This window comes from Falco peregrinus, chromosome 7 (assembly GCF_023634155.1).
Source record: "Falco peregrinus isolate bFalPer1 chromosome 7, bFalPer1.pri, whole genome shotgun sequence".
NCBI classification, from domain to species: domain Eukaryota; kingdom Metazoa; phylum Chordata; class Aves; order Falconiformes; family Falconidae; genus Falco; species Falco peregrinus.
In genome coordinates this window covers 27,090,183-27,118,019 of record NC_073727.1, presented here as the reverse complement: position 1 = coordinate 27,118,019, position 27,837 = coordinate 27,090,183, and the positions used below count along the sequence as shown (strand labels likewise).

The 27,837-nt window shown below is 45.7% G+C and overlaps 1 protein-coding gene across 2 annotated transcripts; it reads left to right on the top strand.

Moving 5' to 3' along the window:
* TRAF3IP2 (TRAF3 interacting protein 2) lies at nucleotides 1–27,722 on the top strand. 2 transcript variants are annotated; one of them, XM_005244019.4, is made up of 10 exons: nucleotides 1–883; nucleotides 8,244–8,322; nucleotides 8,557–9,312; nucleotides 12,403–12,592; nucleotides 14,862–15,037; nucleotides 16,459–16,547; nucleotides 18,330–18,398; nucleotides 20,740–20,856; nucleotides 22,024–22,098; nucleotides 27,118–27,722. In XM_005244019.4, the coding sequence occupies exons 2-10, from the start codon at nucleotides 8,307–8,309 to the stop codon at nucleotides 27,262–27,264; spliced, it is 1,635 nt and encodes a 544-aa protein (XP_005244076.1). In that variant the 5' UTR covers nucleotides 1–883; nucleotides 8,244–8,306; the 3' UTR covers nucleotides 27,265–27,722. The 2 variants fall into 2 exon arrangements, with proteins under 2 accessions (XP_005244076.1, XP_027651909.1); XM_027796108.2 differs by lacking the exon at nucleotides 1–883 and having other exon boundaries at nucleotides 1,402–9,312.
* The last annotated feature ends 115 nt before the right edge of the window (nucleotides 27,723–27,837 follow it).

The following is a 27,837-nucleotide window of genomic DNA, read 5'->3' as shown; positions in this document are numbered from 1 at the left end:
TGGGTGCACCCGGGGCTGCTGCGGTGGAGCCCGGCACAGTGCTGATGAAGCAGCCAGCATGGCTTTATTGGGGCTCTTCGAACCCCACCATGCTGGGCCATCAGCTCTGGCATTACTCAGCTTTCAGGAGCTGTGCGAATACGTAAGGGTTTCAGCCTGTAGGAAAAGCAAGTTTCTGTTCCTTGAGGGCGTAGAGAGAAACTTGGATGTGTCTAGAAGTTCAACCTAAAAGAAAACCCAAACGAGGAATCCTTTTTTTTTTTGTTCTTTACATAGTTCTTACACACATCATGTGATTGTCTTCAGTAGTCTGAATCACAGTTGGTTTAACATTTGGCACTGACGGTAAGCGACCGAGGACTAAAAGCAAAGGATGCATTTCCCGGCGAGGCGCACCATTTAGGGATCACACCGGGCGTCCCCTGCAGCTGTTTACAGGCTGCCTGCACGGAGGGACCGACCCGCACGCAGGCACTTCCAGAGTTTTAAGCTTCGAAGTGTCACTCCCCCACGGAGGCTCTCACGCCGCCGCCGAGCCGTGCCGTGCCGTGCCGAGCCGTGCCGTGCCGAGCCGAGCCGTGCCGAGCCGTGCCGTGCCGTGCCGAGCCGTGCCGTGCCGTGCCGTGCCGAGCCGAGCCGTGCCGTGCCGAGCCGAGCCGAGCCGTGCCGTGCCGTCCCTCTTCCACTTCCTGCTGCAGAGCCAGTTCTGCCGCTTACCTGGGAGAGGCAGGGAGGGTGTCGTAAAAGGAAGGGAAAACAGCCCCCGCCCGCCGGCTGGCTGGGGAAGGAGAGCCGGGCACGCCAGAGCGGCTGGGCGCGCCGAGGCACGGCAGCCCTCCTGCTTTCCTCGGCCAGCGCAGCATAAGCCTCCCTCGGCCACAAGGTAAGAAGTGTCAGAGGTGCTGCCTTTCTCGGGCCCTGTCCGCGATTAGCTGTTGACCCACTTCTGGCTCTCAGTGGTTTGGTTTTTTTCCCCCCCTCAAATTCTCTCGCTTTCTCCCCCTCTCTCATGTAATGATAGCCTGACTTTCACAGACGGTTACAACATGTTTCAGCCATTTCACTGCAGTTTTGTTGTTTGTTTGTTTGTTTGTTGTTTTTTTAAAAATCTGGAGGGCTCTGGGGTGAACAGTGGGAATGGACACGCCTGGTGTCGAAATGCTGTCCTGCCTATTTGCGTAGCTGCCTGGCAATGCCCGGAGCCAGGCCTGGTCCCGCTCCCGCCCTGCATGGCTGTGCAAGCTCAAGGCGCTTTGTTAGCCAAGGGCTTGGCTCTGCTCCTCTTCTCTGCTCTTCCCTCCTCTTCTCCCCTCACCTCTTCTCCCCTCTCCTCTTCTCCCCTCCCCCCCTCCTCCCCTCGCCCCTCCTCTCCTCTCCGGCTGCCCTCCGGTCCGCAGACCTCATGAGAGGTGGCTGGAAAGCATGAAGAAAACAAGATCGTAGATCCCTTTTGCACTGTCCTCCATGGCATTGGTATGGAAAGAGTGGGGGCAAGCTAGTAGTATTTCTTTTTAATTAGGGTACAATCAACCATATAGAACCCTCTCCCATTTCACACAGTAACTGTCTCAGGATCTGGGTTTTGTAGCCCTAGCACCGGCTGGGCAATGGGAACGGCAAATCTGGGCTTACTGATCCTCAGCTGCCACCGGTGACCACCAGTCCAGAAATTCCCATTTCTTGCAAGCCCTGGGTATGCTCAAGGCCTCTCCTGGCTGCATCCGTGTGGTCTCGGGCAGGCATTGGTGACCTGCCACCATTGGACAGGGCTGTGAGCCCCACAGTAGGTGACACTGGAGGCAGGGGTGCACGGGGCACAGGTGGCAGGTGCCCTGGCAACAGTTTGCCAGTGCCACCAGGTGCCGGCGAGCATCTGCAGGTTGTGCTGCTGCCTGCGATGCTGTCAGCCTCTGAGGTCAGGTTTGCTCTTGCTGAGCACTGGCAGTGTCTTAAGCCTGCTGCTGTTTTGTTTCTTTTTGTTTTTTTTTATGGGGTTGCATTTTCTTTTTGTCTTTCTAAGGCGGGAAACAAGGCATGTGCAATTATGGTGTCTGTGTCTGTCAGTGCCCTCCACTCCCAGCAGTGGCTTTTGAAATTTGGCAGAGGGTACACATTTCTGCACATTTCATGAAAGCAAGCGAGCTAGGCTGTTCTCATGCCAGCTGAGGGAGATGAGCAGGTTCCCCAGGCGTCCCCATGCCCTCCCACCACCCATGCACCCCACAGCCTTCACGCTGTGGAGCAGGGAGAGCAGTTAGGGACAAGGGATACATCAGCTCCACGAAATACTGGAGGGTCTCCCTTATTAGGAACCAGAGGCTCCAACATAAGGCACAAAGCGAAAGCAGGCTGGGGAGATTTATGCCTCTTGGGGTGGTCCCCCCATCAACCCCGCTCAGCTAGCCACTATTTTGTGCCAGGATTTTTAGGTGTCCCGGGGCCATGGGACATGCCAGTTTGGCAGTTACTCAGTGCCTATGGGAGTTTTATCATCATCACAAATGGGTAGGAAGTAATTTCTGGAAAACGTATTTTTAAGGATACCTGAGATCATTGCAGACATTTGCATATTTCACAAATATTAGACAACTAGCAGGGAATGTTGCCTGTATATGAGATGCCTGTCTGGATCCTGCTTGAGGGTGTGGCACTTCTAGTTTCTTATTACTTATTGCCTAGCATTCCTATTACATGCATATCAAAGTCTACACTAAAGAGGCAAAAAAATATCAGGTCTATACTGGCCTTTGCACCATGGATTACCCAGTGAAACGTTAGTGCTGCAAAAGGGAAGGTGGTATTTGCCATGCAGGGAGGGTTGGAAGTATATTCTCCTCTTCTTTCCTATACATGAGTATGTATGTAGACTTTCATGCCGTGGCTGCAGAAAATATGCAAGAGCAACCTTATAGTCAGTGTGGAAGAGGATTGTTGTTTTCATGCTCTTTTTCTACTTCTTCCAGAAGTCATAAAAATAAACATTACTTGTCCTAGAGGGCTTAAAATCTGGGCTAGGAACGTGACACATTGCCTTAGTCTTCACTGTGGAGGGTATCCAGGGCAGAGGGTAAGCGTCCGTGATGACAGCAGCCAAAATTCTTTATGGTGAAGTGTGAAACTCTGGAGCTTGGATTTCCTTCACTGTGTTTATTTAGGTTATAGACCCAAAACAGTTCCCACATTTGCACTTGCTCTTCCTAAAAGGATTTGTCTCTGGGGTTTTTTTGAGGAAAGTTGTGTCTAGTGTTTTTGCAGAGAAAGCTGCACTTAAGACAAGTGTACTTACACACCTATGCTTATCTGACCCCATGGCAACATCATTTGTTGCAATCTCAACGTGTGCATCCTCATGGCAGCTTGCAAATTCTGCATCCACTTAACTCCCATCCTGCAGATTGGTATCAGCAGCACCAGGGAGCTTAAAATATTCAGCCGAAGTACATAGGAATTATTTGGAAATCAAGAAATTCCTGTCCGTCCCCTCTCCTTATGATCTCAGCTTTGCCTTAATCTATACCCATACCATTTCAGAAATGCGATGACTGATAAATAAAAAACCCTTCCCCTGTGTGTTGTGTACCAAGGAAGGTGAGGTTTATTTCTCAGTCTAATATTTTCTTTTTTAACAATGCAGACAAATGTAACTTGATTAAAAGAGCAAACATATTTTCCCCTCCCCAGAAGTGACGAGGAGCGCAGCTGTGCTTGTGTTGCAGAGTGTCTCTTCTGTTTCTTCACGACAGAAGTTTTCTAATCAAAAGCAGATATAGATGGTTAGTGGGTGTTTTGGGACAGCGCATCCTGACAAGTCTTTGTGCTGGGAAACAGATGAAATACCTGATGGATTTTGCAATCAGCTGCAAGAAAACTGCACAGATGAGCCTGAGCCCAACACCCTGCCTCTCCCTGGCCAGCCCCTTGCCTCTGTTGGATGTTTTTTAGTTTAGGCCTTGATTCAAACTTGGGTGCTCAGGCCCATCTCTACCAACCTGCAGAAGAATTTATTCCCCGTCATTTATGCTCTCCCTGCAGCTTCCCAGGGGTGACCATTGCCAGCAGCAGCCAGCCGTGAGCAGGAGGGCTGGGCAGTATCCCTCCTGGCTCTCTGGCGGGAGCAGTGGAAGAACGTCACCAGGTGTAGAAAGTGCCTCAAGGGAACTTAGATGTGGTTTCTTGCCAGGAGCTTGGGTCACTGAGCACCCACCCAGGAAGGTTATTTGCTAAATTAATGCACGTTGCAGAACTGGGTATATTAGCAGGGGAAGGAAGAGAAGGAGAAAGGGTGGTTTATAGAGCTCCCTCAACATTTGTGAGAGCAGTCCAGGCCTGGTTACTCTGTCCCTTTAGAAAGGGCCTCTTCACTTTATTACAAGCAGGAATATGTGCAACAGCTCCAGCTGGTTATCAGTAATCTCCTGCATAGTCATAGGTGCAGGGGGGATATTAAATTCTCAAAGCTTTCTGGCAATATCATGATCTGACTTGAAGCTGCAGTGTCTTTGGAAGTAAGATTGGGCACGATCTACGCTCTCCAGCTGTCTCCGTGCCAGAAAAGGGATCAGGCTACAAGGCTCTGAGGGTATTTCGATATGCTGAAGCATTCCTTTGCCCTAATTCTTCGATACGGGAGATCTAAGCAAGTGATTTTTCTGTCCTATGCATAACTACACTTGCAGGATAAGCTAACTGGAAAAGTCAAAGGAAACATAATGAAACTCCGCAGAACAAAGCAACATAAAATACCGGGATAATGGAGTCAGTGTTGGGTCTTCTTCCAAAAGCCAAGGATCTTCAGCAGAGCAGAAGCAACATCCTGAAGCACTGCTGTTGGAGGAGGATGTTTCTGAATCATCTGTGTGATTTCCAGCATCGTGGGGATTTCTCTTGGGAATTCCCATCCACATACCATTGCCAGCATTGCTCAAAAAGTGTTCGGTGTGTCCTGGGTTTAATTTATCCTTGGGGCCATCTCTATAGACAGAGCTCTGCTGTTGTAACAGTTTCTCTCTCCAGCCAGAGCTACTGAGGGAGGAGGATGAAGTCACTTTTCCTCCTTTTTAATGATGTGTCTGTTTTAACACCAAAGCCCTCAGCCCCTGGGTGCCTCCTACTTCGGCCCTGTGGGAGCAGGGGCTGTGTGTGGGTATCAAAGCTCCGCTTGCACTGCTCTGCTATCCTTCAGCAGGGTCTAAGCAAAAACATATTTTAAAAAACTAGAAGCTTTTGCAGGTTAAAAACACAAGTGGTGGAATCAGGTGTCTCTTCTGTCTGACTAAAATATTTTTACTTAGATATTTGGAGTAATTTTCATAATGTTTAGCTCATGTTACACAGGAACAAAATAAGGCTGTCATTTAAATACTAAGTTGATTTGAGAGAGAGAAGCATTTATCCTTTCTGGCATCTAAACTAATAGGAAAGACAATTTTAAACTATTCTGAAGTAAGCCATTTGAAGAGTTTGGTAGCTCATCATTCGCAGTACAGTTTAATGGAGTCTTAATGTCCCTCCTCCAAAAGGCAGAGTAAATAGCAAACTTGAAGAAAACAAATCTGAATTTTTTCTGCCCATGTTGTGCCTTTAGGTTCACACAGTCTGTGCATGATCCGTTTCAGATAGCCAGATGTTAGCAATGGAACTAAAAAAAAAGACCAAAAACTTTAGTAAGTAGTAACTTTTCAATCCCATCTGACACCCAATCCAAAACCTACTGAAGTCAATAGATTCCTATTTACTTCACCAAGCTCTGGACTGAGTTCTTGATTTCTCCACAGAAATCTGTTCTTCTTGTCAAGGCACTAAACCAAAGGCTGTTGGATATAGACAATCTGAATTCAAAGTGGTTTCTAGCATTTTGATCTGGCTACTTCAGACACCATCAAAGAAGCATCTTAGTGTATGAGATGTCACAAATTTGTGAAAAGCCACATTTGGATGTTTGCTAAGGATTACATCTAGTGGGAGGGATGCTCAGACAATGCACATAGCTGAAGAGGTGGAGCTGTACCCCGGTACCCGCAGCTGAGCTTGTGCTTTGTGAACACCAGGGTGAATTTTGCACAAGGAACCACTCCACTGGAGATGCTTGGTGGGTGGAGTAAAGAGTTTGCAATGTGATTTGTGCTGCTCAAGTGTGTCATTCAGCTTACAAGCAATTGCACAGATACACACAAGTTGAAGCATGTCTGAGCAGGCCCTTTGAGGCCCAGTGATCCAAGGGTCAGGTTTACAAAGCTGTTGAGATGAGCAGAAGGCAGATGTCTTGCAGGGAGTTTGACACCTAACCTTCACAGGTGCTTCTCTTAAGTCTGGCAAGGGACCACTCGGCAGCTTTACACCCTGATTCATGTAAATCTGACTTGGCGCTTTACTGTCCTGATGAGTCACCACCACAGGACTATCAACGTTTAAACTGCCACCTGACCAAAGGTCCTAGGTAAAGGACATTTTGACACTGCTGCACAGGACAGTGCAACACAAGTCCCTGTCACGGTCCTGTGCTGATTATGAGAGTTGGAGGTTTTCCCTTTCCCATCACATCAGTTTTGACTGTCAGAGAACCGTGACTCGGCAAGCAGGGCCAGTTAGTGATGTGGTGCAGAGGAAACGGATGCAAACCACAGGGAGAGATGTGTGATGGTGCTGAGCTGACCGTCAGGATTTCAAGCCTGGGTGCTTGTATGGGAAGGAGCTGGTTTGGCATCAGACCCAGCGCTGTCACGCAGGGGGCTGCAGTTGTCAGAGCAGCAGCGTGTTCACTGTGCTGGTGCAACTAATAGCTGCTCTAAGGACTTGCCTACATGGGAAAATTTACCAGCGTAATTATCCCACTGTAATTATCCCAGGACAACTCTCCCTGTGGATGTGCTTACTGTGACATAGGATATGTATGAATATATGGTAAATCTTCTGTCTAGATGGATTTCGAGTTACACAGAGGAGTAATACTTACATTGTAGCCCAGCAGCAAAGCACCGTTTTTATCCTACTTCCCAGCAAATGTTACACCCAGAACTTTCTATGGCAGAGGTACTTCCAGGGGGAAGTACATGCCATTTGATCTGATCAGCTTGAATGTAAAGCCTCACTCTTGCCCTGTATCACAGGGCACACCATTTGCTTTTACAGAACCACCGTGGGAGCCAGGGTAAAGGTTGGGACACTGCCTTATACCTCTCTCTGATCTTGTTCAACTGTTTTTAGTACTGTGGTCATTTGAATAAGTTCTTCATTTAACCTTTCTGTTCAAGCTACTGTGACCAAAGTTGGGACAAATCCTTGGATCGCTAAAAATGCTTCAAACATGTTGTGATTTTGACTTTCTTTACCAGCCTTTCAAGCCAGATTCTGTTGCCAACTATTGTCACTCTCATTGCTTGAGTGCTTAGTCCATTCCTCTCTGGTAACTCTCATACTTGGGATTTTAGCTTCCCCAGTGTGATAGATGGGGAAATGATGAGCACCAAGCTTGTTTCTCTGTGCTCCATGGTGACAGATAAAAGTTGCTGGGAGCAAGCTAATCTGCACCCCTGTATAAGAGGGCTGCGCGTCCTGAAGCCCACTCAGCATTGACCCATCGCCGCTGCTGTCCCTCTGAGTGAAGGTGGAGCAGAGGCGTTCATCATCAGGGATCGCTTGGCTGGACCAGATATACTGATAGCACCCCCAAAGAGAAGTGATAATTTTGTTGTTTGGGCCCAATCCAGTTCCAAAGGAAGGCAAAAAAATCCAAACAGTAACTAACATCTCTAAATTGTCTTTTAATTTTCAATAATCTGAAATAACAACAACCATGTGATAATAGGCTGGATAAGTGGTTTGATAAAATAAGCATCAACACTTGGAAACAAGCTTTGGAGTTGAAATTACTCAGCTAAGTGTGTGGTGAAGTTTAGATGCAAGGCATCAGTGTGAAGCTATTATTAGAAGGTCCAGAGTAAAATAATTGCAAGTGATTGTATCACCTGGAATATGCCCGAGCCAAACCTCCAGACCTAAACAGCCTGCTCTTTTTACAGGTGCAGAAATTATCACTGAGAGTGTCTGTGTGCTTTTCCCCCCTCCAGCCTCAGCAGGAGCAGTAAGTTCCAAAAATCCCATAAAAGCATCTGTTTTGCACAATGAGATTTCCAGAACTCTTTAACTGGTATTTCTTTTCCAGTGTCTGAAATAGAGTTATTTTAGGATTATTGCCTGTGTGAAACTGTACCACGTTCACAAGAGTCCTTTCTCTTGTTTTTCAGTTTGCTGGAAAATCCTGGCCTTGCAGTAAGGCAGGTGACTCTCGTTTTCTACAAAACTTGGAAATGGCCTCTGTGTCAGGTTAGTCCAAAGTAGAACTCTGTGCTAGTTACACTCCAGCTAACCCTCTACTTTCTTGCCTTGCCAAAATTCAGCCAGATATTTCTTGCTGTTTTCTGCCTCTCTTTTCCAAAAACATAAAAATATAAAGAATACATAATGCTCTTCAGTATTCCAGCTCACAGTCATTGAGTGATGACTGACAACAAGCATTTGTCTGTATGGCTGTCCGTCTACAGTGTTTCTTCTTTTCAGGCACTTCTGTGGGTCGAAGCATACCCGTCGAAGTGGATGAATCTATGCCGTGGTCCCCATTTCCTGAACATGTCTTGGAAGAGGCTTTGCAGCCTTCTGGAGAAGACGTGGAGGACAAGGAGTCCCAGAGACTGTGTGCTGTTCAAACACCTCAGCCTGTGGCCGATGCACCACGCCTCTGCAGCGTACCAGCACATCATCAGTCAGCACCATCTGTGGAGCCGGACAGCAGCTTGTGGTCAAAATATACCGATCCTGGTGGAGACGGACGCTTCTGTTCCCCTGGTGAATCAATAGCTGGAGTGGTTCCCTCAAAGATGCATCTTGTAGCTAAGGACAAACCAGGCATGCAGCCAAGATCACAGCTTTCAGCTGACACTGGGCACAACTCCAGTAAATCAGAGCAGAGCTTGTCTGATGCTCCCAAGGACTCACTGGAGGAGAGCAGCCAAGGGAGTTCACGGTCACAGCAACCCTCAGGAAACAGACCTCCAGCAGAGCTGGGAACTGTCGACACAGGGTACAACTCCCAGTCACAAGATGTCATGGGTATCAAGCACCTGGAACCCCCCTTGCCACTGGTGTCCATGCTGAACCCCCAGGACCTCCCAGGACCGCTGATCTCCAGAGAGTTTTTTGCAGCTGAGCATCAGCAGTGCCCGATGTGCCAGCACTTGCCCCATCCCAACACCTCCTCGCAAGCCCATGGCTGCTTTGGGCATCGTTGCCCAGCAGAGCAGTACCCCCAGGGACCATGTGAGTAGTACCACCCACCCCACGAGAGGTTGTTCGGGTGTATCACAGCCATCATTCACCAGACAGGTGTTTTCCTACTGTACTTAATGGCAATGCATGACATGCAATTGTTAACCTTTGTAAACATCTATTTGCGGTCCACTTTGTGTTTCCAGATTGTTGGGTTATGTGGCTGGACTCCCTGATGCAGAACCTCCGAGCCAGATAAAAAGTTAAAGAGGTCACAGTTACTCCTCAAATGAAGGCTAATGATTTTTCCTAGAAACTAGCCTTTGTTGGTCACGCTCAGCATACACAGCATTCTCCCTGCTGTTATTTCATATTCTAGTCATTTCCTTCCTCCTTGCATCAGTCATTCAGCAGCATCCTATACTGGCTTAATTCCTGTTGCTTTCATAGATTTCCTTGCTCCCACTTGGATCCCCAAAGTTGAGATTTTTCTGCCAGAATCAGGATGGGAGGTTACCCTTGATGTCTGTAGATAGTATCTCCTAGTGTTATGACCAAACTCACCCATGTGTGTTATTTCTACGTGAAAAGAGCATGACATCCATCATCTTCATTTTTTTCTCTTGTCAGCTGAAACGAAAGCTCATTACTTAAAATGGAGCCCTCTCAGCTGCTGGTGATTGTATCACGGAGCACTGATGTGACTCTGTCAATATGGGTGTTTTGGCTCTTGGAGACTACGACGCAGTTTACAGCCTGCTATTAATTAGTATTCCTTTTCAGTGTCTGAGATTTTTATCTGTTATAAAGTGAGCTTTGAACATTCAACAGCAATATCATTGTTTTAATATAATTTATATTACATTAGACTCATGAGACCCCAGCCCATTTTGGGCTGGCTTTGTAATAAAAAGCTCTAGGCCTGTTCTGATAACCCTTTCTTTTTTAACCTTCTGTTGACTCCACAGCATTTATATTGCATCTATTTAAGGAGTTTTGTCATTCCAGCCATGTGCTACAATTTGGTATATGAAACAGCGAGGGTATCAGAGCCTCTGTTTTCACCTCTGATCTTGGGAAGGGAGAAGGGGCTACAGACGGACTTCTGTCAGTGTCTACAGCTGAACATTTGCAAAACATCCTCTGCTTTTCTTTTCATACCTTCTCCTTTCAGTTCAGCTTTAAGCAGACAAAGAGCTGGTTGCACAACACCCCTCACTATTTTCCTCCATTTACCTCCTCTGCACGCGGGCATCGTGAGAAGCAGGACATTCGCTGAATGAGGCCATTTTGTTTTAAAGCTGGAACTCTGAAGAGCTTTCTTTAGAAAAATCACTACTGTTTCAACCATATCCAGAGGGCAAAAAGAATAAAATAAACTCAGTTGGCTGGAGCAGATTTGGTCAGGACCAAGAAGCTGGCAACTGTGCTCCTGTTTCTCGCATGCTCAGTACGGTGTAAATCACCTACTGACAGCTCCTTGCGTTTCAGATAATTGTTGGGCAGTGGCAACCCACAACAAAGCTTTGCAGTTCATGTGTTGCAACAGGCCTCTCCTGGGGAACAGCAATTGTGCCCGTAGGCTTTAAGCTGGCTCTGGACACCTGCTATGTGTCTGCTTCTGAAGTCAAAGAAATCCTCCCAACGATGCTATGTGCCCAGGGACCATTAGATTTTTATATGTGAGAGCTGTTGGTGTGTGCAGGCATGCACACTTGGCCACACCATGCTTCTGAATGGCAGTGGTTGCATCCACTAAAACACTGTATTATCAGGGAGATCCAAAGGAAGTTGGTGAAACGTTGGCCTAAAAACCTGTAAACCAAACTGAATCTCCCAGACCCCTGCCACCTTCCCTAAATCTGGTCATGAGGAACCCATGAGAAGATCGTATTTACTTTCAATTTTGTTCTCCCAGCCTCTTTCACCCTGTCCTGTTGCAAATAGTTAAAAGAAAGAGCAGGAAAATCTCCTAAAACAATCTCAATAAATACAGCATTGCCGGCTCAAAATTCCATCAGGAATCTCTTTGCAGTTGTGGAGCTGGTGTTTTTTTTATTAAAATATTGGCTCCTGGATTTGGTCTATTTCATCAAAGCTTTGTTTTCTTTCTTTTTTTTTTCCTCCTACCCTTTAAAAAACTGTAGTCCTCATGGCTGCTAGGAAAAGGAAAGCATGACCCCAAAATCACTAAAAGGATTTAAAAAAACAGTTTGGGGAGGGGAGGGGGGGGGAAAGAGAGCTTGAGTACTGCAGCTTTCAGAGCCAGCTCATAACACCATAATCATGCAGCACTAATAAGCCCTGCCAGGCTGGACTTTGATCTGCGCACAGAAGCTTGAAAGTGCGCAGAGCTGTTGCCTAATGAAAACTGCAAGCAGAAAGAGAGAGAGAGAGACACACACACACACAAAAATTAGTTTTCCCCGTTTGGGAAACAAACAGCTTACATTGCTTTCTCTTTCAGTTATGCCAACAGTTCCACTGTATGCTAGTTATTAAGCAGCATTATGTGTGCGTGGCCAACAGTAAGGCTTTTCAGAATTACTTGAGCAAAATTGTCACTTTGGGCTTCGCCGGCAGCCTCCTGGATGGCAACAGGAGCAGCAGCATAGCCTTAAAAGGTCACTTAGGCAGAAAATTCATACAGGGTGAAGTAACAAACCAAGAGATTATTTTTTCTCTTTTCATTTACAATAATCACAGTCTGTTTAGCCTTAGTGTTGCAAACCGGTTTGTTCCAGGATTTTGCATCTGCTTTCATGAGAACGTTGGGATGATTCATTTTCCCAAGTTATTGCCAAAAATAAATTTAAAAAAAAATCCCGACCAAAAAACACTGAGGCATGGTAACTGCAGGGACAAAGCAGCCCTGAATGTTTAACTGTCAGTTGTCCCAACAGCCCAGCCCAGAGCAGGGATCTGTACCTTGCCATATGTGAATGGGAAATACGAAACTTCAGACTGTAAAACATTCCTTAATCTGGCGTCTTTCAGACCGAGATACCTGCAAGTGCCTCCAAACTGCTCAGTTTCCTGAGACATGAAAGAGGACGTGCCTGGAAAGGAATAAACACAAACTGAGGCAAAAATGTATTGGCTGAGATTAGAGTTGCTGCCTTTATTTTCTCACCCTCCCAGATGGCAGAGCTCCGTACCAACATTTTGCACATACATCGCAACCACTTCCTCCTGTTCCTGGACCTTGCATGAGAGTTATCCGCCCGGCCCAGCAAGTCATCCCAAATTACTCAAACCTTCGTGCTCCCAAGGGCACTGGAGACCGACCACCCCAGAGGACGTGCTCCTCCCCTGGTCCTCCTCGATTCCCGTAAGTACGCCTCGTGGGGTGGGGGTGGGGGGTGGGTTGTGTGCAGTGGAAACTCCTCTAATCTGATGTTATGGGCTTTCAACCAATCGTTCTGAAGCGTTGTAATGTTAGCATGCCCAGGCTGCAAGGGTACATGCCAGATGCTCGGTAGTTTTCTTTTTTTGCTGTTTTACACCCAACAGGGGCCTGACCTTACCCTAGAGAACTTCAAAGCGGGATACCTGATATGTTGTTACAGCGCAGCCTGAAATGTAGACATTAAGGAAGACAAATGCTTGAAGGTTAAAGGGATGAGGGCTGAAAAATATCTCAGTTGAAACCTTAGAGCTCTCCTGCTGGAGAGCAGAGGTCAATTCGGCGGCTCACTGCAGTCTTCAGCTTCACGCTGTACCAGCCTGGGACGCCTCTGTCATTGGCTTCCAGCAATTTCCTTCTTATCTCTTCTGTAGTGCAGAGAAAAAGGGAGAAAATCTTGTCCATTGCCGATACATTTTTACATTGCAGTTTGCAGCCTTTTCTATGATTTTTCATGTAGTAATAAAATACCACATGTCTAGCCACGTTTCATCCAGGGCTTTTTGACAGGTCTTCAAATATTAATTTACTAGGTCTTATATCTCCCTCCTTGTAAATATGTCATTAACAGATGGAAAATACTATCCATGCAGAGTTTTCTCCAGGCTCAGCTACCTGAAGCCAAATTGAAACTTCAGGTATTAAGGACATTTGAAATCAGACTGGTTTTATTTGTGCCGCAATACTTTTAGAGGTTCTAAACTTACAGGCATCCGTGTTTGAAAATGTCTGCTTGCGTGCCATGGTCTTGGCAGAAAACTGGGAGAATAGGCGGGCAAAAGAGGGTGGACGACTGAAGTATCGCACTGCTCTGGCCTCTGAAAAGTTAGGGGCTGTGACAGAAAAGTGACAGCAAGATAAGGCAGTACCTGCAGCAGAGATAATTGCACTGAAAAGTTTGTATGAAATTGTAAAAATTACTGAGGAATAGTGGGTATCCTCTGCAGTAGTAAAATTTTAAAACAAACTCCTAATTTTTGGCGCATCTGTTAGATAAGGTGAAGTTTTGGAAAGATGTGTGAATTAGCCACAGGGTAGCCTTTTGTGGCTGTCGGTGAGGTACGTGTTGCTTTTCTCAGTACTTTCTTCTGCTAGAAGAAATCAGAATATGCGAGGTCTGTCCTGCGGCTGCATAGCTGGTGTTTGCATGCTGATTCCAGGAACGGCAGTTATATGTTGGTAATATTTGCCTATAGAGTATTTTGTAACAAAAACCATCTGTACCAAAATGAATAAACCAAATCTTAATGTGACAACAGAAAACATGCTGTGACCAGCCTGTCATCATTCATTTAAGGAAGGCAAAGAAAAAAAAGAGAGTGGGCTTGATTGACTAAACATCACTGCTCTGTGGGAAAAAGCTCTCAGAGAAACCTAACACTCATCCAACAGATTCAACCCAGCGGATTTGAAGCACACCTCATATAAAAATCTCTGTGAGATTCCCCTTTCTATTAACTTAAACTGTGAAGCCAAAGTGTAGTAGGACAAGAACTGCTAAGCTTCCTAAAATCATCCCTTTCTCACTGTTTGTTGTAATGGAGAAGATGTTAGGCAAGGTTAATGCAGGTCTGGAGAAGAGATCCCTGACATGAGAAACCCTCGTTAGGTCTTCTGTTGCTGGTCAAGAAAATAACTTTGTTCCCTTTAGTAAAACACTGAGTTTTGTCCAAAACTGGAGACGCTCCAGCTGTGCCAGAGCTGGAGGTGGAGTGCCCTTGTACCCTCATTTTTCCCAGTCCCCACCTTCTGCTGTGCCTCCTGTGCTGCACAGGACATCCTGGGAGGATCTGAGGTGCTATGAAGCATTGTTTAGATAATGGGAGGAGGTTCCCAAGTGCCACGCTGCTTCCGTACATGCGTAACAACATCCACAGACAGCATTATTTCTTGCATAGAAACAGCCTTTGCTTCTGCTAATTGCCAACTGAACAGCTTTCAGCTATGAAGTACGTTTACTTCCTGTAGCTAATGTTGCTTCTGCAATAAACTGCTTCTTGTGTAGACTGTCACCAAGGTATCCATTCAAAAGATCATGTAATAACTAGAGATGCAGAACCAAGCATTTCTACAAGAACTTTTCCCAGCTAGTACGCAGATAAAGTTCTTAATGTGTTATTAAAAGAAAAAAAATATCTGAATTTTGCCTGAAAAGAAATATTTTTTTTAAATCCTCATTTGCATTTCTTTATAGAAACCAGCTATACAACCAGCTACCTAATGGTCAGCTTCCCCCCAAGGCATGTGGCCAGGATGAAGCATGCTGTTGCCCTTCTGACAATTTTCCATGTCCAGCTGCCATCCCAAGACCTCTCAGTAACCCTGCAGCCAAGGGAACTCTGAGAACCAGCAATTTGCCGGAGGAGTTGCGTAAGTGGTTAGCAAATTTGTTCTGTGCAAGATTTTACAGCGCGGCCTGACAGCTTTAGGTGGGAAAGCTCCAGGGGGCAGAAGGCAGGGGGAACAACACTAAGACACAAAGACAACAAGAAAAGAAAATACTGAGTGTCATCACATCTGTAGGGTGTGAGCATTTGTGTTTGGTGGGATAGAATCCCCTTGAATCCTGAAAACATAATTGTCATTAATTGCTTGTTATTTTGTTTACAAAAAACAAATACCGTTTAGATTGCTTTCATGACTTCTTGCTAAACAGGATGTCCCTTTGAGGCAGGAGGCACTGAAGCTTACAGTAAAAGACTAATAACAAACAAAGCCTTGGGGATAAAGTGTTTCTGCCTGTCCCAAACCAGACAAATATGTTGAGTCTTGACCTCAGTTTCTCCCTGACCTGGTGAGGGGAGAGGGCTTTGGGCCAGGAGCCCACACTGAGGGCCGAGGGCAGCACAGACACTGGCTGAGGTGCTTCCCCTGCCACCAGCCCCTGAAACACCTTCACCCTTTAACTCTTACGGGAAAGTCAGGTTTCAGAAAACTGGCTTCCTTCTTAATGCCGTGCTGGCTAGCAGGTAAGAACTACTGGCTACCATTGCTAAGAACCCTCCACATCTCTCCTGAGGTTTTGATTTTTCCTTTTTATTTTCATTTTGCATATCACCTTTCAAATCCAGAGAGTTGCATCTCGCTGGCCTGTAGGAGTGAGTTATGACACCAGATACCGCTCTTGGATAGACCCTACTTTATCAGTTACTGCGTCCTAGATACAGAAATGACTGGATAAAATTGTGACATTCGTGATACACACAGAGCTGCGTTAGATTAGCCAGCTGGTTTACCCTGACCTGCAAGTCCATGATTGTTTAGTTAGTAAGAACACTCCTTCCATGATGGCAAGGACAGCTGAAGACATTGCAGTCATCAGCCATCCATCCTGCCTGAACAGGAGGTTAATGCTGCTATAAGGTGAGGCAGTCTGGCACGCGTAAGGGCTCCTCCAGCTCGCAGACAGATCAGTGAGGGCTGGGGGAAAGCTGTGATGGTTGCAGGTGGCACGAGCTCTGGGTGAGGGCCCGACCTCTTTGTGTGCCAAAGGGCTGGGGAAGGAGCAGCTCTGGCAGCAGGGCAGGGTGAGCAGCAGGGTGATGTTACCCTCTGCGGCTTCCACAGGGGCACTGGCCAGCAGCAAGGCAGTAGGAGCTTAAATCAAGAGCAAGGTTTCTGTTGAGTTCAACACCAAGCCACTGTGCTAACTCTCATCTGTTTCATAAACAATTTGAAGGGGTGTAGGTAGGCAGAGCCCGCAGTGCAGGGAAGAGGAAGGCTCTGAAAGTCTCACCCTCCAAATGGTGTATTTCAATGCATCGCATATTCATGTGGACTCTCCCTCCTAGGCAAGGTCTTTATAACTTACTCGGTGGACACAGCGGTGGAGGTTATGAAATTTGTGAACTTCCTGCTTGTAAACGGATTTCAAACTGCTGTAAGTATTCCTTCCGGAGAAAATTACTTTCAACCAGGGGTGAAAAGAGAACATTTTTCAAAAAGCAGAGGCGATACACAGTCCATTTAAATGTTTTTCTGTTTTTCATCACATTTTGTAGGCTGAAAAAGATACAAACAGAATGAACTAGCCTTGGCTTTAAAAGGTGTAACTTAAATGATTTCCCTTTTCATTTGCTTGTATTTTAACTGAATTTTATGCTTTCAAATGAGTTTTAATAATGACCCTGGAAAACTTCATTTAGTGACGCTAGATACCAGAAGGGCAATAGTATGAGCTTTTGTGAGCTATTCCATTAACATTGTCTCATATTTGATCCGTAATGTCAATATTAAAAAAGGTCAAATTTCATGTTCATCCCATCCCAGCTTTGGTTCTTCAGATGTGAATACCTTTCTGCTAAAAAATGATCTAAAGTCAGTGTATTTCACACAGCTTAATGAAACAGCCCATCTCATGGTTTCATTTACTTTGTTACACTTTTAAAAGGGATTCTAAAACCACTGGTCTGAAAAGGTCTGTGTCCTACTGTCTAATCTCATAAGCCATCTAGATTTTCATTTAACTTCTCCTGAGTTTGCTTCATCATAACGGCCTTCTTTAAGGGAACCATCCACAGAGGCTGTAGGATTCGGCGTTCATCAAAATCTTGATTCATATTTTCTTATTTCAAGTGCATATGCTATCTGACCCCTCAACCTTCACTCTTTGGCTTCAATTCAGGAAAGCATTTAAGCAAGTGGTTATCATTAAACTGAATGAGACTCAGTGGGGGGCTTTGCACATGCTTATTTATTTTCACGAATCAAAGATTTTTTCCAGAGACTGCAATTATACTTCTCTGCAGCAGTTCTGTACTATGACAAATTCATAAGAAAGTCCTGGGCGCCATAGAGGTGCAGAGTAGAAGGCTCATTAATAGCACTTTTGCTGGATGGGCAGTTCTTGGAGCCTCCTGCAGAATAATAAATATAGCAAAGTGGCCCCAAAGTAAGGAAGCAAATATATTCTCTACTTTCAAAAAGGGGGGGGAGGGGGGGGCAGGGAAAGACCGGAGAGCAGAACATGACTCTTCTATCAAAAGCCTGGAGAAGTTAATACTTACTCCATTGATCACAGTCATTGATTGCCAGTTTCTGGGCTTACGAGCGTTCAGGGAAGTGAGGGGTGTGGGTCAGATTCAGTCTTAGGAGGTGCTCCACCTGTCTGCTGTCACTGAAGTCTGGGTTACTGCATCCAGGATCAGTGACCTGGCTGACTTCCCACCACACACCCTGAAAATTTAGTTCAATATGAAGCTAAAACTTGACACTTAGTATATTTTGCAGCCAGACAACAGTGGACATTTGCAGCCGTAAAAGGTGGGCAGCCATCCACCTTCATTAAGTGTTTAGAGTGGCAAAAAAGGCATTTTGTAAACATCGTATATCTCACTGTCAGTGGTTGCTCCTTGTTCCATTGAGCAAAAAAACCCTGGGAGTTGGGAGCTGGCAGGGCAAGGTGACTAGTCGAATGGCTGGCTGAGCAGGAGCCCAGCAGTGTGCTTGCAGCAGCCCCCCTCCACCTGCCTGGGGTGCCTGTCCAGCTCAGCTCTGGACCGCAGGGAAAGGGGAGAAGTTGTGTATGTACACGTTCCTTTCCTAAGGGCATTAGGCATGCATGTTGTTAGAAACTTGGGAAGAGAGCAGGCACGTTTTCAGTGACACCAAATGGGGAGGAAAGGTGAAAGGATGCTCACCACAGACTTTCATTCTCTTGCAGATTGATATATTTGAGGACACGGTACGAGGTATTGACATCATTAAGTGGATGGAGCGCTACCTAGGTGATGTATGTAAAGGCAATTTAACCTTGTTCATGGCAGAGGTGACCTGAGGAAAATGAGTGAAATATTCTGATAGCAACAGGAGCAGAATCAAAATACAAGACCCTGCTATCGTCTTCCCTGCCCCTACAGAAATGGCAGAAGCCTTGCAGGGAGAGCATAGGCGAATCTCAGTGACTGCTGTATCTTAGGGTCCCAGAGCTCTTTCTCTAAGAAATGAAGTGCTAATCCTGACATTCCTGCCAAATTCCAATGCTGGCTGTTACAATCAGCCTCAAGCTGTCATTGGACAAGTTCCTCCGTCTAATTTTTAACTAGTGTTTTTTAGCTATGCTTGGTTAAAATGTTATCTGTATTTCAGCCCAGGTTGCATAGCAGTGGCTAAGTTCATTCTGCTTCTCACCTGTAGTTTTTACATTGCTATCCAAAACAGTGGAGGGTTCTTCTGGGTAAACCATCCTATATGTAAACTGGAAAGTGGTGTTCTGTTAGTCGAATGATAGATTTCCTCTCATCACTTTGTTTCTATGTAAGCAGTAAAACAGAGATTTATGTTGCTGCCAGTGCAGTCCCCCACAGCAAAAACTTCCTCTGAAGTTCAGCTGAGCAGTGAGTGCACATCTCTTTTAGGATCAAGCCAAGTGGTCTCATTATACCAGCACAGCTGGACACAAACTGGTGATTCTGTCACTCAACACATTCCATCATGGGTTTGCTTCCTTTGATTCATGCCTTGCTGGGTAGCCACTGGGCCCCTGACTCACTCTAGGCAGATCTCCATGGTTTGGGAATAGGATGATAAAATGGTGGGCTCTCCCCAAGCTGAACAAGGAAGCTCAGCCATCTGAGACAGCACTACACGGGTTTCCTGAAGGCGTCCAGCAGGACACCTTAGCTTAAGCGCACTAATACGCAGTCATGGTACTACTGCATGCAGAGCCAGCTTGGGGCCTCTGCTGTGGCAATGCAATCGTGCCTTTTGGGGCTGCCGTCAGGACAAATTAGGCTTGGGCTTACCATGTGTAATGGAGGTACTGAAACTAGAAGCCAGGGTGAATTTGCTTTTGCCGAGAACATCATTATCACCTAAAATACATGGTAGATCTCCTTTGAGACTCCCGCACAGTCAGTAGGGGAGACCAGTATGTGCAGAGAGCAATTCCCTGTCTCCGTATGAGGATCCTTCTCCGACTGCTCGCTCCAGAAATGTTTGTTTTTCTCCGTGGACTCCATGGACCGTAGAAGCAGTTTCTAACTTCAGAACCCTTACACATGTGAGGAAGAAGGGACTGCTTGGACATAAGCAGGGGATGTCTGCAGCTGGGCATGTGTCTGCAAACTCTCAACATCTGTAAGTGCTTACATGCACGTCAGGCACAAGCAAAAGTAATTCTGGAGTATGTTGAGTCAGTGTAAGAGATAATGGCTTCTAACCATATCTGGCCTTGTGGTGGGAAAAATTGCCTTGATATAGCGCAGAAGGAAGAAGTTAATTAGGTGCCAGGCTGACTGTGAGCCACAGACTTGGAAGCCTTATGCAGCCTAACGTGGTGGGGATGAAAGACAGGTCCTAGGTAAACACAAGTAGGAGGTTTTTAGCTGCTGAGCCTCTTCACTGGCCCACCATTAAGGAGGAGGGACGTTTCCCAGATATGAAGGATGGTCCCTCTGTGGAAACCTGAGCTCAGTGGGGGCCTGGGATTAAACAGCTCATAGGCAGGGTCCCAGCTGTCCCAGCAAGGCCAGGAGCATTGCCTTTGGCCCACTGCACCAAGGTGGCACAGAGCTGCTAGGTACCCCTAATCTGCCCAGGCCATCCGCGACAGCCCACCTTTCTGCACAGTCACCTGTCCACACACTTTGCCACCAAGATGAGCAAGAAAAGTTGTCATTTCTGTTGCCAAAAGCCCTAGATGTAGCTTCCATAGGCAACTGCTTTTAATGGCTTTATGCAAAAAAAGCCATAGATGGTTAAATAGATGCACTTTTACATAAGCTGTTGCAAAACATTTAGGTCTGAATTTGAAGATAAAACTTTTCTGTGTATGTACATAGACACTCTACACTGATAAAAAGTAGCTTTTTATTACAGTGATTCCAACTGTAAACTGGTAGCTGCTAATACATCTCTTGACATTTAGGTTTTCTATATTATGAGATCTCGAGAAATAATGAGGAGAACGAGTGTACGAGTTCTCCTGTATTTCCTGCCAGAATGAATGAGATCCTCTCGTGTTTGCCAAGAACATAAAGATCACTTAAAACACAAACTGGCAGATTTCCGATCTGCCTCTACCAAACACGCTGCGTTTCCCGATTTCATAAAAGTGCTTTTCTTCCTAACAGAAGACGGTGATGATAATCATAGCAATCAGTCCAAAATACAAACAGGATGTGGAAGGGGCTGAATCCCAGCTGGACAGGGATGAACACGGCTTACATACTAAATACATCCACAGGATGGTAAGCAAGGACATGCATTTGCTGTTTTACAAAGACAGTGTCTCTTCTTCTCAAAAGACAAATCTGTCTCCAAATGGCAGGTTCTTTGCTTTGTTTTCCCTAATCCCCGTAGTTAAACACCCCCCTTTGGAATTCATTAATCCTCCCTCTCATCAGCTCCGTATGCTCATTAACATCTGCTAAGAGGTTCAAGAAAGAAAAATCCTATTAAACATGCTCATCTTATTTCTCCATATTCTTTATTGTTCAATGTTTTTTCCCCTCCTTCGCCTTCTTGAGCCCTTGTTGCCCTGTTGCGTAGCCCTGAGCACAGTCTTATCTAACAGTGCCTGACCTTCCTCCCTAAAACCAGCCCCTATCACTTCAGCCATCTTCTGACTGGGGTCTTTTTTCAGGCAGCAGTAAAGGTGACTGAAAGGTGGAATTGCAAAGAGAAGGCCAGAGCTGCAGGGGCGGGCTCCTTGGGGGTGCAGGGTGGCGGGGGGACCGGTGGGGGTCACAGGTACATATCCCTGCAGTCTGTCACAGGATGGGCATCTAGGCCAGAAGAGCCCACAGAGCTGTGAAACTCACCCTTTCTCCCTCAGATCGCAGTTTGCTGCCTTTCTTACCCTACGATCCATCTGATTCCCCAGTTTGATCCTGCAGTCAAATTTCTCTGAAGCCGTCCCCAACAGCAGTACTTTGATGTTCTTACCACCCCCGGGATGCCTGTGTCTAGGGACACAGGGGACAGGCTGAGTCCCAGCTCAGACACGGAGCTAGGACATGGGGAACAGGCTGGCCTAGGTCCTAGCTTGGACACAGACCTGGCCTCTGGCTGAAATCTTTCACCCTGCTGGAGACTGAACAGGGCCCTTGGTCAAGTCAAGCTTCATTGGTTCTGGATGGGTTTCCTGGGATTGCAACTGCAGCTAAACCCACAATTACTTCACACTAAATGCTCAAGAAATGTTGACAGATCTTTCCTGTATCCCTTCTGTAGTAATGAAGAAACAGATAAAGGGGCCAAACAAAACGATACCAAGTCCAGCAGCAATAGATCAAATCACGTAACAGAAGAGCAGTTGAAGTAAGCAGCAAATGCTTTTACACATAGGATTCAGATGCATGCAAGGAAAAATCAATGTGTCGTTACAATAAACCTGGCAATGTGTTCTTTTCTAGATGCAGATTGAGTTTATACAACAAGGAAGTATGAACTTCAGATTCATCCCTGTGCTTTTTCCAAATGCCAAAAAGGTAACATACAAATACCTATATATACTTCTCGCAACGATTAAGCACATACTATTTTGATCACAATGCACCAGATGAAATCTTAAAACCTAAACCCTCAATTTCTTGGTTCTTAATATCCCACCAGTAATATTCCAAACCTACATTTCACATTAAAAGTTTATAGGTTTAGGTATATACAAATAAAAAACTTTTCATCCACAATATAAATCAGTGCAGAAATGTATTTCTGATGGTGAACGTACAACTAAATCTCAAATTGTCTTGAGCATTGAAAGAATTTAAATGGAGAGAGACAATTTATGCAGCAAGCATGCTTTTTAGATTAACCCTTTTATAATTCTGTCCAGATGTAATGCCGATGAGTGAGATGGGAGAGATTTATGACTGATATGAAGTGAGGATCTGGAAGAGGGTGGGTTGAGAATATAAAAATAAAGAGGATAATAAATACTAAAGTACTAGGCCATTGCTTGAACTTTGATGGGCCAATCAAAGACAAACTGTAAGGTTTTTTAGGACTTGCAATTTCATCTGCCCTCCTTATTGGCTTTGAAGATTCATTTGAGAATAAGTAATGCAACAGATTCCCATCTCTTCTTCCTCACTCTGAGAGAATCTCTTGGATTTCCACAAGGCCAGAAAAATTAAAAGGCTTCTGTTATAGTTGAGAAATCACGTTCTTCCCCAAATGTAGAATGGATGTATTGTAATCACATCCACTTTTCACCGCTAAATGCTGCGTGCACTGTTGGGAGCTGTCATGTTACCCCTAGTACAGCTGCATTTTGGAAAAGTATGGGAAGAGTCTGTACATTTCCTTGGGTGCCCAAATTTTGGAACGTGAATCAAAATTTAAACAATGCTGTCAATGGTTGTAGGGCTGTGAGGTCCCTCTGCGCTTCTGGATTTTAGTGTAACGAGGTTCTTTATTTAGGCACCAAGTTAATATAAACTCAGAAATTGGAAAATATGCCCCCGGGTTTGTAAAATACGTAAGGTCCTTTGGAATGAGTGGTACCTCTGGTATTTCATGTCATTCAGCTCCCTTCCTGAACGATCTGTCTGGCAGTTGCCTTAAGTGTGAAAAGCTGGGAGACGGCACTGGTGGGAATTGGGCAGACCAAAGGCAGGGAACTGGTCAGCATTTTGAGTCAGTCCTTGCAGCTTGATCTGGGGGAAGGAGCAGGACTGCTCCTAACCTCGGGGGCTCCTCGGGTGCCTGCTGCGCGAACAGACCATACAGCCTGCAGCCGTCTGGCACCTGAAGGGTTGCAGAGAGAAGTGGCCCAGGAGGCACTAGAGCTGCCTTTGGGCTTTGAGTCAGAACAATAAACTTAAGTTAATTTTGGCTGAACTTTATGTATCAGAAGACTAACTAGCATATAGCAGCATTTTTCTCAGACAGTCATCTATAAGGAATTTCCAGGGTTGGTTTATTCAGCTGCTCCTGTCAAAGCATCAGGCCCCCAGCAGCCTTCCCGCCCATCCTCTGCAGTCCACATCACCCTTCAGTTTTTTGAGGTGCCTTCCTCATCTAAACCATGCAGATCAGCATTTTCTATTGCCATTAAGCTTTGCTCTTTTTCTCCATACATTTCTTTGATACATCATCTACCTTCATCTGACTAGTTACTGATAATGTAACTGAGGCTATCATGGGTGGAAGGAGAGCACCAGAGCCTGAATAAGTTGTGGTAATGAAGTCTGTGGGCAGTCACAGGAAGAGAGGTGTCTGAAAAATGCCACATATATGTACAATTGGATGATGTTAGCAGGCAAATTACTTTCATTTTGTCTTTTTTATACTGTCCTTTACATGTTCCAGTACTGCTGTAGCTGGCAGGGGAAAAAAGCAGGAAAGCAAGGTCTGGAAGGTTTCATCTGGGGGTGTCGCTATTAGATGAGTTAATCTGATACGAATCGCATCATAAAGCACTGCTGGTATGTGAAAGTTAGTTGACCTCCAACAGGAAGGAATCTGTGTGATCCAAAGAGTGTTCATTAGGAAATTGAATAATGAGGGGAAAAAGCACAACACACAGTTAAGGTGTCATTTCCAGCTTCCCCTTGTACACTGCTAAAGGGAACCCGGGTCTTGCTGGTTCAAGGTTTGCATCCAGCCAGTCCACAGAAATGTGTCCTCCTGCTGTGGTCTCTGGATGCCCAAAGCATTAAGCTGTGATTGCCCCATGCTGGAGGCTCCCTCTGGCAGAGCAGAGGGTGAGGTGGGCAGGGTCAGTGCCAGGGAAGCCAGGAGAGCTCAAGCCACGCTCCACTAACAGAGCCCTGAACGCACAGCGCTGCCCTCTGCACTGATAAGCTCTGCCCTCTTCCTACCAGTTTGGTCCTCAGATTTATGAAATACTCTCTCTGTGGCACAGAGAGAATTTCCTCTTGGCTTACAGATACACAGCCAAATAAAAAAAACCTAAAAGGGCAGTAACCATTTTTCCATTACTCCCACCTGCAATGACAGCCAGTGTCACGTGGCAAGGAAAAGCCCCCTCCTCTCATTTTCTCTGTTCTCCTTCTGGATCAAAATAGCAGCTATATTTACCCCTTTATCCCTACTACACCTCCCTCAAGATAAAATTATTGCCAGAGCTGATTAGCGTGCAGGTGCTTTTTGCACTGAGTTCATTATGGAGGATATTAAATGAAATTGGCTGTAGGAGCACTTCGGGAAGAAAGGCACAGAGCTTGTCTCTCGATCTATAGTGCCTCTCTCATTATATCCCCACTTGCTGGTTTCTTACCTACTCTACTATACATTTCTCACACTAATTTCTATCTTTTCAAGCTTAACTAATGATTTCCCATGTGGACCTGTATCAAATGCTTTACTGAAGTCCAGACCAACTATGTCTGCTGCATTTCCTCCCTCCAAAAAACGCAGTTTCTCATCAAAGACAGAGAGAGGGCTCATTTGGCAAACCCTTGCTGTATTTCATTGCATTTTCTTCTATAGTTCTTAGCAAGATTTAATAAAGAAACAAATTTTATGTAATAAGGGTATGCACATGCACACAAACATAGTTATCTATCTTTCTCCCAGTAATATTCAAAACTCTTGGCCAATTTCAAACAGCTTTGTCAAAGGAATAAAGGTCACAAAGACTAAAATCCATTCCCATATCAAAATAGACTTGCAGGTGGAAGCAAACTCTTACTTATGCTGCCAGCAAAGGGAACACTGTGGGATCTGACTCTTGTTGGGTAGTGAGGTGTCCGCCTGGAAGAGCAACATTTTAAAATCTCCACTTTGGGGAGACGGTTGACCAAAGCCTGTACTTTCTCAGCCACTGGAGAAACACAAAGGCCAAGCTTGATAGATACCTCTGCCACTCACCAAGCCACTTGTTCAGAAGCCTAGGTGAGGTCACACTAATGAGTCTGTAGGCTACCTCTGTGACTTCCCTCATTTCTTTTATACATAAATCGTACAGATCTAACAGAGTGTTTACATCAACTAACACAAACCACTTCCTGAGCAGTGCAAACGACGCAGCCTCATTCCTACAGCTGTACAGGCCAAGGAGAAAGACAGCCAATTTGAGAGGCACGAGGCTTGGGAATGAAAGATTTGGACTGCAGCTAGGTTGCTTGCTGGCAGGCAGGATGTGCTGCCCATGCCAGGGCATCCCCTGGCGAGGCACCAGAGATGTGGTTCATGCCAGGAGCTTTTTCCTCTGTCCTCTTGGAGCTAGCTCCACTGGCTTTACAGGGACTGTGGTGCTCCTAACGGGGGCCACCCTGGGAAAATACTGCCCTGCTAAACAGGAAGGCCAGGGAGCAAGTGCTGGATGTTTTGCCTGCTGTTGCTTACCTGTTGTCTCACTTTGGCAGTGTTCTGGTGTCTCGAACAACAGTTCTCCAAAAAGAAATCTCCATCTCCACAGTGGACATGAGCTGGTTTTGGTCAAGGATCAATTTTTGACCCTCTTTAATTAGTGGTACGATAGTAGCCCCTCACCTGTACACATCTAGGCTGTCTGTATGGAAACCTCCCTGGGCTGTGGAGACATGGGAACATGAGGTCTGAGCAGGCTCCTCTCCGTCAGCCCGCTGTCTCTGTCCAGGGCCATGCTTCATTACGTTAAGGGGCACTAGCCAACCCCCCTGAAAGGCTGCATCTTTCCCAGGACAAAAGGTGTAGAGGAATGCAGGCAGTGGGTTGATGGGCACTGATCACATGCAGCTGTGGCCTTGCCTCAGAGGCGGTGGGTTGATTGACATGGACGATGTGCAGGTGTAGATCGTTCCTGCCAAGTGGTTAAATAGCCCTGAGGATGGTAGGAGAGGGGTTGGATGGAGGAGGGGTAGCAGTGTGGTTTGGCCTCTGGAGGAAGGAGAAACAGTGTGGACAGTAGCATCTGACTGAGGGTAAAGCCTTGTTGCAGCCTACTAGTTTGCTTGTGCTGTAACAGTAAAGGAGTGGTGGAGGTTTGACCCTGCTAGCCTGGAGATGCATTAGCCTGTCCTCAAGCTCAGCATTGGCCTCATCCTCCTGCTCAGGAGGTGGCCAAAGGACACCACGCTTGGTGAAGAAAGGTGCAAGGGGAGGCGGGGGAGGAGGCTACCAGGATGAGAAATGCTGCCCTGGGGTTCTGCTCTTTCCCTGCTGATTCTCATCTCGAGGTTGAATGTGCCGTTTGGATCCTTCACCAGCTTTTCCCTGGTAGGGGCACTGAAATGTCTCCCTTCTCTTCTCGGTGTTTATTTTCATAAGCCTTTAGATGCCTGTCACTGAGCTCAGACTCCCTTTGAAAAGCGGTGAAATTAGCCAACGTGATGGCAGAAAAGAGAGAGAGACAGGCAAGCTGTGAGATCACACAAAGTTCATTTATTTAGGAACCCAAATACAATTCTGAAGCCAACTTAAAATTTCTTGTTGTTACAGGAAGTGCCTAGAACAGACAAAATGAAATCTTGCTTGGCAGGGTCTGATGGAATCTGCAGGTTCTGGTACAGATTCAGGAGGATTTATGGGATTTCACTTTTTTTTTCCTTGTTTTTCAGGAACACGTGCCTACCTGGCTGCAAAACACTCACATTTATAACTGGCCAAAGAATAAGAAGAACATCCTTTTGCGGTTACTGAGGGAGGAGGAATACATTGCTCCTCCAGTAGGACCTTTACCGACACTCCAGGTTGTGCCATTATGAACATTATTACTTAAAGTGCATGACAAGCAGTTGTTAAAGGGTTGTTCTTGGCAGCAAGCCAACGCTCTTCCAGATGGCTCCTTTTGGACAGAAGACATTCTTTCTGCTAAAGGAATTGGTTATCTTGGGTAACTCAGGCTCAGCTTGTTCTCTACCATGTCAAACATCTATTTCTGAAGCTGATGGGGCAGAACCCTTTTCTCTAGATTTTTTTAAATAAGCTGCAAATGGAAAGAATGCCCAGTTTTATTTTAACATCTGTTTTTTAACATAATCCTTTATTAGTTGATATAGCAAACAAATACCAGAAATAATGTTGCAGTAAGTGTAAAATTAAAATTACATCCTTCTTTTTGCTCAGGGTTTCTTTAAAGATATTCCTGCCTTGTACAGCATTATCGAACAGTTAACTTGTATATACGCTATTAAATATATTTGCCTTTTGTAAGGCAACCTTATATATTGCATCAGCTTTTATTATTGCTGGGAACAATGGAGGAATGGTAACTGTTGGGTAACACAGGTTTCCCTTAGCCTGTCTTGCATAAAGACACTGTCTTCAATTAGAGGGCT